We start from the raw sequence: 11,354 nt of genomic DNA, 5'->3' as shown, positions 1-11,354 counted from the left end.
GTATCAATTAAGATGCCTTTTGTCTTAAAAATTTTGGCACAGAATTCGATTGACCTGTTCATAATCTTCCTAATATTCTGTTTTTTACATCTAGAAGTATGAAGGTCTGAGAAATATAACTAAAAATCCTGGGAAATGATTTTTTAATCCGAAAGATTTTTCCACTTTGTAAAGCATTTACACACAGTTCTTGGAATATTTTTCCTCACCTGTCCTTCTTACCTCTCTAGGGTTTCTCATCTTTCTTCCTGTCCAGACACCTCATCCCGCTTTTAAAGTCCTTTCTAATATGGCTTCTATTCTCAGTTCTTCCCAAGAAAATGCCCTTTTCCAGAACTGAGTAAACACAATAACCCATGAACAACGTAACTCCAATTTTTTCATGTTTTATCCTTCAGCCTCCCAGGATCCCATCCTCGCCATTCACTTATCCACCTCTACCACTGGACTACCCTGGAAGTCCCCACTCAAGTTTTCTCTCACCTATTAAACTATCTCATACTGAGACTGACCAGCCATCCTGGGATTTTTAGCACTGGGATTTGAGTTGTTATGTCCAGGAATGTGGGACAGTTAGTCACCTTGCACACACTCCCCCTTACCACTGATCCTCTTTCAACTGCTGTAGGACTCCATACATTCCATAAAAGATGGCCCTCTCTCATTGCTATTTCCTCATGTCTGTTAGCCTTGACTCTTATAACTCCTTGATGGTAAAGGGAGCTCTAAATTAATTTTTACCATGTCCAAGTCTTCAACCCTCATTTGTTTCCCATAAACTTCATCCCCCTCAGCACTACTGAAGCTGAAATTTTAAACATCAGAGATCTCTTTGCCAACCCCCATAGCAACTTTCACTCTTCTCTGAGGTCATGGCTACCCCTGTGGGTAGCCTAGACCCTCCACCCACCATGAATGGGATGGTCTCTTCTGCTATTAGTCACTGAAACTCCTTCAGATGGGAAACTGGAAATCAAAGCAGGTGGGAAAGTCAACATGACTCTCTCAGCTTACCTGTCCTCAGGTCTAAGTGGAAGCTGATGAGAGAAAGCCAGACCTTCTAGTTGAATGTGAGGAATTTCCCATTTTGTAGGCTCACTTCCTTTACTACCATCTTGCCTAAAATGTCCCAGCTTTGTCTGTACTGGCCAGTAGCATTACAGGGCATTGAGCAATTCTTATGCCTCTATTTGAATAAAAGCATTATCAGCAGAGCAGATTTTTCCTTTTCTAATCCTCCCTTTAACCTAGGACAAGTCTAAACTGTTTAAATCTCAGGACCCCTTTATATGCTTAAAAATTGTTGAAGACCTCAGAAACAAAATAAAAAATGAACAAATGGGACTACATCATGCTAAAAAGCTTCTGTACAGCAAAGTACATGATCAGCAGAACAAAAAGGCATCCTACAGTATGGGAGAATATATTTGTAAAGGACATATCTGACAAGGGGTTAACATCCAAAATAAAGAACTCACATGCCTCAACACCCAAAAAGCAAATAACCCTATTAAAAAATGGGCAGAGGATATGAACAGACAATTCTCCAAAGAAGAAATTCAGATGGCCAACAGGCATAGGAAAAGATGCTCCACATTGCTAATTACCAGGGAAATGCAAATTAAAACCAAAATGAGATATCACCTCATGCCAGTTAGGATGGCCAACATAGAAAAGAATAGGAATGACAAATGCTGGCTAGGATGTGGAGAAAGGGGAACCCTCCTACACTGCTGCTGGGAATGTAAACTAGTTCAACCATTGTGGAAAGCAGTATGGAGGTTCCTCAAAAAACTAAAAATACAAATACCATTTGACCAAGGAATGTCACTCCTTGGAATTTAGCCTAAGACTGCAGAAGCCCAGTTTCAAAGAGACATATGCACCCCTGTGTTTATAGCAGCACTATTTACAATAGCCAAGATATGGAAGCAACCTAAGTGTCCATCAGCAGATGAATGGATAAAGATGTGGTACATATACACAATGGAGTATTATTCAGCCATAAGAAAACAAATCCTACTATTTGTGACGTGGATGGAGCTAGAGGGTACTACGTTCAGTGAAATAAGCCAGGCAGAGAAAGACAAGTACAAAATGATTTCACTCATCTGTGGAACAAATGAACAAAGCAAAAACTGAAGGAACCAAACAGCAGCTGACTCACAGAACCTAAGAATGGACTAACAGTTACCAAAAGGAAAGGGACTGGGGTGGGGTGCAGTGGGAAGGGAGGGAGAAGGGGAATAAGGGGCATTATGATTAGCACACATAATGTAGGCGGGGGCACAGGAAAGGCAGTATAGCATAGAGAAGACAAGTAATGACTCTATAGCATCTGACTATGCAAATGGACAGTGACTGTAATGGGGTATGTGGTGGGGACTTCATAATGGGGGGAATCTAGTAACCACAATGTTCATGTAATTGTATATCAATAATTCCAAAATTTAAAAAATTGTTGAAAACCTCAAAGAATTTTTGTGTGGGTTCTTTCTAAATCTCAGTAATTTCTGTACTAGAAATTAAAAACAAAAAATTGTAAAATATGTATTTACAGCTTTATTTCTAATAACAATAAATCTATTAAGAAGTAACATTTAACACATTTTTTTTGGTATCATTAATCTACAATTACATGAGAAACATTATGTTTACTAGGTTCCCCCCTTCACCAAGTCCCACCCACAACCCCCCTTACAGTCACTGTCCATCAGTGTAGTAAGATGCTGTAGAATCACTACTTGTCTTCTCTGTGTTGCACAGCCCTCCCCGTGCCTCCCCCCACATTATACATGCTAATCGTGAGGCTCCCTTTCTTCCCACCCCCTTATCCCTCAGATTCCACCCATCCTCCCCAGTCCCTTTCCCTTTCATAACTGTTAGTGCATTCTTGGGTTCTGTGATTCTGCTGCTGTTTTGTTCCTTCAGTTTTTTCTTTGTTCTTATACTCCACAGATGAGTGAAATCATTTGGTACTTGTTTTTCTCTGCCTGGCTTATTTCACTAAGCATAATAACCTCTAGCTCCATCCATGTTGTTGCAAATGGTAGGATTTGTTTTCTTCTTATGGCTGAATAATGTTCCATTGTGTATATGTACCATGTCTTCTTTATTCATTCATCTACTGATGGACACTTAGGTTGCTTCCATTTCTTGGCTATTGTAAATAGTGCTGTGATAAACATAGGGGTGCATCTGTCTTTTTCAAACTGGAGTGCTGCATCCTTAGGGTAAATTCCTAGAAGTGGATTTCCTGGGTCAAATGGTATTTCTATTTTGAGCTTTTTGAGGAACCTCCATACTGCTTTCCACAATGGTTGAACTAATTTACATTCCCACCAGCAGTGTAGGAGGGTTCCCCTTTCTCCACATCCTCGCCAGCATTTGTTGTTGTTTGTCTTTTGGATGGTGGCCATCCTTACTGGTGTGAGGTGATATCTCATTGTGGTTTTAATTTGCATTTCTCTGATGACTAGCAATGTGGAGCATCTTTTCATGTGCCTGTTGGCCATCTGAATTTCTTCTTTGGAGAACTGTCTGTTCAGCTCCTCTGTCCATTTTTTAATTGGATTATTTGCTTTTTGTTTGTTGAGGTGCGTGAGCTCTTTATATATTTTGGATGTCAACCCTTTATCGGATCTGTCATTTATGAATATATTCTCCCATACTGTAGGATACCTTTTTGTTCTCTTGATGGTGTCCTTTGCTGTACAGAAGATTTCAGCTTGATATAGTCCTACTTGTTCATTTTTGCTTTTGTTTCCCTTGCCTGGGGAGATATGTTCATGAAGAAGTTACTCATGTTTATGTCCAAGAGATATTTGCCTATGTTTTTTCTAAGAGTTTTATGGTTTCATGACTTACATTCAGGTCTTTGACCCATTTCTAAATTACTTTTGTGTATGGGGTTAGACAATGATCCAGTTTCATTCTCTTACATGTAGCTGTCCAGTTTTGCCAACACCAACTGTTGAAGAGGCTGTCATTTCCCCATTGTATGTCCATGGATCCTTTATCATATACTAATTGACCTTATATATTTGGGATAATGTCTGGAGTCTCTATTCTCTTCCACTGTTCTGTGGGTCTGTTCTTGTGCCAGTACCAAATTGTCTTGATTACTGTGGCTTTTGTAGTAGAGCTTGAAGTTGGGGAGCGAGATCCCCCCAACTTTATTCTTCCTTCTCAGGATTACTTTGGCTATTCTGCTCTTCAGTGGTTCATATGAATTTTTGAACTATTTGTTCCAGTTTATTGAAGAATGCTATTGGTAATTTGATAGAGATTGCATTGAATCTGTATATTGCTTTGGGCAGGATGGCCATTTTGATGATATTAATTCTTCCTAGCCAAGCGCATGGGATGAGTTTCCATTTGTTGGTGTCCTCTTTTATTTCTCTTAAGAGTGTCTTGTAGTTTTCAGGGTATAGTTCTTTCACTTCCTTGGTTAGGTTTATTCTTAAGTATTTTATTCTTTTTGATGCAATTGTGAATGGAATTGTTTTCCTGATTTCTCTTTCTGTTAGTTCATTGTTAGTGTATAGGAAAGCCACAGATTTCTGTGTATTAATTTTGTATCCTGCAACTTTGTTGAATTACGATTTTAGTTCCAGTAGTTTTGGAGTGGATTCTTTAGGGCTTTTCTGTACAATATCATGTTGTCTTCAAATAGTAACAGTTTGACTTCTTTACCAATATGGATTCCTTGTATTTCTTTGTTTTGTCTAATTGCCGTGGTTAGGACCTCCAGTACTATGTTGAATAATAGTGGGGAGAGTGGGCATCCCTGTCTTGTTCCCGATCTTAGAGGAAAAGCTTTCAGCTTCTCACTGTTCTGTATGATGTTGGCTGTGGGTTCATCATATACGGACTTTATTATGTTGAGGAACTTGCGCTCTCTACCCATTTTGTTGAGAGTTTTTATGGTGAATGGATGTTGAATTTTGTTGAATGCTTTTTCAGTGTCTATGGAGATGATCATGTGATTTTTGTCCTTTTTGTTTATGTAACACATTTTAATGAAAAAATCATTTGTTTTCTAGAACTAAAACATACAGATAAGTTGACCAGCATTGTTTCATATTTCTGTAGCTCTCTTTTCTGTCTGGTTTAATAGAAGAAGCTATATTCTCTTTCATGCTTCTGCATTCAACTTGTTGCAAAATATTTTGTTGATTGAAATGTATGGAGAAATTCCAGCCTCATGCAAGTAGGTGGTTGAAAAAAGGAGACATATATTTTTAACTTTTTATTTGGAGATAATTGTAGATTTACAAGCAGTTGTAGGAAATAATACGGAGAGATACTGAGTACAACTCACCCAATTTTCCCCACTGGTAGCATCTCACATAACTATAGAATATCACAACCAGGAAATCAACACTGATAAAATCCAATGAACTTACTTGGGTTTCAACAGTTTTACATGCATTTGCTATGTGTGTGCTATTTAGCTCTGTGCATTTTTACCACATGTGGACAATCACATGATCAGCTCCCCAGTTAAGATACAGAACAGTTCCATCACACATATCTCACATGCTGCCCTGTTTAACCATAGCCACCTTCCAATCCCTCTCCCCACCTCCCTCACTCCTAGATACCACTAATCTTTTCTGAGGCAGAAGCATTTTTAATAGCTTTTTAGGTAATCATGGATATTCTCTAGTACTATTCCAAAACTCAACAAGTGCTGGTTTTTTTAAAGACTACTTGCAATATAGAAGCTGAACCATTATCAATGAACCTTTCATAATCCACTTTGAATGGTCTTTTTTACATTCATGAGTCTGTGATAAGAAAAGGATTGGTCTTTGCAAAACATTGGCTCACCAAGCCTTATAGAACTTACAAATGTTGGTTTATTTAATTATAGAATAGCAAGAAATCATATTGGTTAATATCACTACTAACCCTTTCAGAGAAGTCTTAAGTGTTTGGGAAGTTGTGGAGCTTATGGGATAGGTACAAGTTTTCCAAAATCCTGAGTTTTGCCCGGAAGCTCAAATTTTGTCATTGGCAACAAATACTATCAGTGGTTTTCCATGACATTACTCTAATTTTGAGAAATTGTTTTCCAAATATCCAAATCTGAAGAACTATAATTTGTCGGTCATTCTTTTAATTAAAAATGGTGTTGCATAGAAAAAAATATGACTAGATTAATACAGCTCAAAGAATCACCCAACTGCTTCTTGGTATGCAGCAGAATTGTTTTATATGAATTTCCCCCTTTGTCCTGCAGAATATTAAAGACCTAAATTCACAAATCGAGATTTAATAAAGTTTATCATCTTTACTCCTTTGTCAAGGACATTTCAAAGTGAGCCTGGCATTTTTTTATTTTACTGACATTGAAGAATACAATAGCTATTTGTACAATTTTGTGCCACTGACTTGATTTGCTCCACTAACCATTACTTTAACATCATGAGTGCAAATGATCAACTAACATTTCAGTATAATTATGAAAATAGTTTTGACCTGTGGACTCTCTGACAGTGTTTGGATCTCTTGGGGCCCATGGACCACACTTTGAGAACTGCTGAGCTAAGACAATAAGGACAGTGGTAGTTTATTAAAGGAAGATTCCAAATGAGAAGGTGATTCTTAAGGGTTGAGAGAACAATTCCATATAGGCACTCCATTTTCCCTAATACTAACCTGTTATCCTCTTTGTCTGATTCTTTTAAATTTTATCCCTTAGTTATTACTTTTATCAACTTCCATTTAAATATATTTGCCACCAAAGTTGTCTTAACACCCTATTCCTCTTCTGTTAGTATCATCCTGGAGGAATGTGCTGATCTAGATAGAGTGAGAATGGTTACAGCACACACCACTGAGTAGTGAATGACACAGATTTTATTTCCCCAACTGTGAAAGTTTGAAAAAGAGACACAAGTAACACATGATGAATTTAGGATGATCAAGCCCAGCCAGAGTCCCTGCCATGACAGTTTGCTGCTCAGAGGTCCCAAATAGGGAAAGGTCACATGGCTTGAGATTCAAGGAGTCTATAGGATGAGTCTTCGAATCATGGTGCAGAGAATTATAACAACTTGGTTCTCCTCTAGTATCAGACGTGTGAGTCAAGCAAGGGCTCAAGTTTAGCTAAGTTAGAAGGCTCTGCAGACTGATCCCTCTGGAACTAGCTGGGTCTCAGCATGCAGCAGAGTCCTTGAAAGGCATGAAACGAGGGCCAGAGTGAAAGGAACTGTCACACAGCATAGCTGGGACTACTAAATCACTCACTAGGTCCACGTATACTAATCCATGACCTAGAGCAGTACTCTACAGTGTGAACACTGACTTTGAGAATTAATTCCAAAACTCAATCCCCTCCATTCATCCCTGCTCTCCTTTCTGAGTTTCTGATTCTCTGACATTCCAACTATATAACTAGTTGCCAAATCATCCCATATTCAACATGCCAAAAAAGAAACTTCTCTCTAAAACTGTTTCCTAGGTCATTTCCCACCATCACCATCCACCTAGTTGCTTAAACTAGAAACCTGGGTGGGAGTATCTTGAACACATCCCACAAACCCTTCACAATTCTAAAACCCAAAAAGCTCTACAGACCCAAACTGATTTTGTAAGGTTGTGCCGGAACTCATTTGGGGCAACAGAATGTAACTTGAAATAACATGCGGTTGTTTGCGGTCTTTATTTACCCCACTTGGTGAGAAGTAAAGTAATATGTTTAAGGTCACATAGTCAATAAATGGTAGAATTTGAAGGACTGAAAGAAGACTGAAAAGAGTCTCTCTTTATGTAATTAAATGTCATTATATGTCCTATCCTCATTAAACCAAAACAGTCTCTCGGTTTGCTGGTGATAAATGACCCACACTTCAGGACACTCTCATTTCTTTAGAGTTTTGATAACTGGACTCTCTTTCCAGCCTCATCTCCTGCCATTTTAACCTTTCAACCCCTACCAGTCTTCTGAGCCCACTGCTTATCTGTACTCTCATGCCTTTGTTCATGCTGCCTGGAATGTCCTGCTTCCTCTTTTCTAATAATCCTTGTTTGACTCAGCTCAAATGACATATTTAGGCTGCTAATTTGACAAATTGAGAAATTAGTCTATTCAGCACAGGCCTGATGAATTGCTTCTTCACCTTGAGCCCAGGAGGGCTGGTTTATTCTTCTGCTGTGGAACTTTATTTTCTCTTATTCTCTAGGGCAGGGGCTTTGTAACCTCTAATCCTTAGCACAGTGGTTTACACTAAGTGCTAAATAAATAAATAAGTAAGTAAGTAAGTAAGTAAGTAAATAAATAAATAAATAAATAGATGAATTCACATTTGGGTTTCTTCCCACATCTGCATCCCTATAGAGGAGACCCTCCTCTGAATGGGCCCATCAGGATCATGGCAGAAACTAAATGTGTAGGATGGAAGGATATTGTGGTGCAGAAGGGAAAGCTTCTGTGAGGCTAGGCTGGACACTGCTGCCCTTCCAGTTACCGAGGAAGAGAAGACTGGCTACATCTCACAGCAGTAGTCCATTTCATGAGAGCTAATTATTTTACTCCTTTCCACAGCCCTCTTCACCCTCAAGGATTTTTTAGAGTAATTAATGAAAACAATTACATAGAAGAAAGAATGTTTTTACAAGAACATCCCAAAGTTCCTTTCTATCCCTGGTCCTGAAATGGTACCTGCGTCCAAACGTAAAAGCATCACCTTATGTCAGAAGACTATCATTCCCTGCTCGGGCAGATGAACTCGCGTGGAGGCCCCGATTCCCAGAATGTTTCTGTGCAGGATTCGTGCCGTGAGGAGCGCCAAGTAAACAGTCAGCGTACCAGCGAGGATTTGAGTTTCTGTGCACTGACTCGCTCTATTCACCTTTCCTGGGAACACGTAAGGCCAGCGACCCTAGCATCCAGTCGTTGCCAGTGCCTCCTAAAGCCAAACCTGTGGACTCACAGCGGGACAGGTAGCCGTTTCCCAACTGGAGAAACCATAAAGACAAACGCAGTCATTTGTCATGAAGAGCCAGTTTCCTGGCCTATACACACCTGCGGCTCACTGCGTGTTCATATGAATGTAGTAGTATACACTTAACTACTCAGCTCTGGCCAGCGCGGTGGGTTTCCAACGGCGCAGCCCAGAATGCTGGTCTGGACACGCACCCTCCCCTGGGACGCACAGCGACTCTCTCAGAGCTGCAGCCCACTCCCTCACGTCCCGCCCTAAAGCACCGAACTCTCCTCACCCGCTGCCATTGGTTTTTAGAGAAAGTGGACTACCCGAGCCTTACCCTGGGCTTAATTCAAGCTTTCCCAAAAGCATCTCGCAGCCCAGGTCTGGCTCCGCCTCCCAGGCGAATGAGCGAGGCGTGCTCGCGCGACTGGGGCTGCTGGGGCTTGGCGGGCGTGGCTAGCCCAGCGCGGTGGGCGGGCCCTGAGGGGCGTGGTGGGCGCTGGCTGAGCAGAGCGTGCCTCCGGCCCGCCGCAGGCCCTGCACGCTACCATGGTGCCACAGCCCCCGCAGTCCCGGGGACCGCTGCGGCAGCACAAGCCGCCCAGGCCGAACGGGGGCCGAGGCTGGGGCCTTCGGGTAGTGGGCCTGTGAACGCCCGCAGTCTCCGCGCCCGACTCCTCCTCCTGCTTTCCCGGGCACGGGCGGCGACCGCCGGACGATGAACGGCCCCGGCCGCCCCAGAGGCTGAGCCCGCCGCACGGCGCCCCGGCCTCGCCCTCACGGCCGCTCCCCATGGCCTTGCCGGGGTCCCCGGGCTGCGGCGCGCTCGCCGGCTCCGCGTCGTCGTCGTCGTCCGTCTCCTCGGGCGGCTCGGCCTCTGCTGCGGCCTCGGCCGGAGCGGGGCTGTGGGCCGCGCTGTACGACTACGACGCGCGCGGCGAGGACGAGCTGAGCCTGCGACGCGGCCAGCTGGTGGAGGTGCTGTCCCAGGATGCCGCCGTATCGGGCGACGAGGGCTGGTGGGCAGGCCAGGTGCAGCGGCGCCTCGGCATCTTCCCCGCCAACTACGTGGCGCCGTGCTGCCCAGCCGCCTGCTCTGCGCCGCCTCCCGGCCGCCCGCCGCCGCGGCCCGGCTCGCCAGTGCACGTCGACTTCGAGCGGCTGGAGCTCAAGGAGTTCATCGGCGCCGGCGGCTTCGGGCAGGTGTACCGTGCCACCTGGCAGGGCCAGGAGGTGGCGGTGAAGGCGGCGCGCCGGGACCTGGAGCAGGACGCGGCGGCTGCGGCCGAGAGCGTGCGGCGGGAGGCGCGGCTCTTCGCCATGCTGCGGCACCCCAACATCATCGAGCTGCGCGGTGTGTGCCTGCGACAGCCGCACCTCTGCCTGGTGCTTGAGTTCGCCCGTGGCGGAGCGCTTAACCGCGTGCTGGCTGCCGCCAACGCCACGCTGGACCCGCGCGCGCCCGGCTCGCGCCGCGTGCGCCGCATCCCCCCGCACGTGCTGGTCAACTGGGCGGTGCAGATTGCGCGGGGCATGCTCTACCTGCACGAGGAGGCCGTCGTGCCCATCCTGCACCGGGACCTCAAGTCCAGCAACAGTAAGTGGGGTGGGGTGGGGGCAGAAGGGGATGCAGCCATGCCCAGCTCTGCCCACCTCAGTGCGGCTCTGGGCAGGCTTCACCCGGTGTAGTGCCAGGTGGAGGTGGCAGGGATCAGCCTCTCCAAGCGCCAGCATCCTCTCTTAAGCAGGCGTGCCTCCCAGGGCTCCGAGGCCCAGCTAGACCTGGGTCACTTGCAAGGGTCAGGTGATAGATAGGCTTACTTTGAGTTGTACCTTTTGGGTGCTTCTTTAAACAAAGCAGATCAGGCTTGCTTGCTGACTAAACAGTTGCACAGTATCTGAATCCTCTGGAAACCTCACGGTGCTGTTTGACCTTTGGGGACAAGGAATGGTGCATTGGGTAGACCTTTGCAAACCGAGACCTTCCTCAGATTTTGAGGAACCTATGGCCCTCCTTCCTGCCTAGTGGCCTTCACCAACTACCCTTTTGCTTTAGTTTTACAAGTGCTGTATTGAGGTCGCTCTTCTCCAACTTTAAATATGGCTCGTGTCCTTTGGTTGCCAAGGCTTTTCGATCAGACATCGTCGCACACGAAGATTTTATTATTGGTTCTATGGCTTGAGTGTTGGTGAAGAGTTGCAGACAAGAAACACCCGTTTGAGTCATTATGCACATTTGGGTTGATTAAGAGCAAGTTCATTGTCCATGCACTGGTACTTGGAATCTTGAAGACCTGGCCTGTAACATTTACTTTGTTTATAAATATGGTTGGATTTTCCACATGTCAATAAAGAACTGACAGATGAGCTAAACAAATGCTATTAAATTTCACTGTATAACAGAGCTAATAGAAT

General features: G+C 44.1%; 1 protein-coding gene across 2 annotated transcripts in view; it reads left to right on the top strand.

Annotated features, from left to right (window-relative positions):
- The first annotated feature begins 5,253 nt into the window (after nt 1-5,253).
- MAP3K21 (mitogen-activated protein kinase kinase kinase 21) overlaps nt 5,254-11,354 on the top strand; it is a 74,315-nt gene continuing 68,214 nt past the window's right edge. For both annotated transcript variants that reach the window (XM_017672845.3, XM_073241282.1), the window contains exon 1: nt 5,254-10,536. In XM_017672845.3, coding sequence (XP_017528334.2) covers nt 9,732-10,536 — 805 coding nt within the window. In that variant the 5' untranslated portion in view covers nt 5,254-9,731. The remainder of the gene's footprint in view (nt 10,537-11,354) is intronic.

Source organism: Manis javanica, chromosome 7, assembly GCF_040802235.1.
Source record: "Manis javanica isolate MJ-LG chromosome 7, MJ_LKY, whole genome shotgun sequence".
Classification (NCBI taxonomy): domain Eukaryota; kingdom Metazoa; phylum Chordata; class Mammalia; order Pholidota; family Manidae; genus Manis; species Manis javanica.
This window is presented reverse-complemented; position numbering and strand designations above follow the sequence as displayed.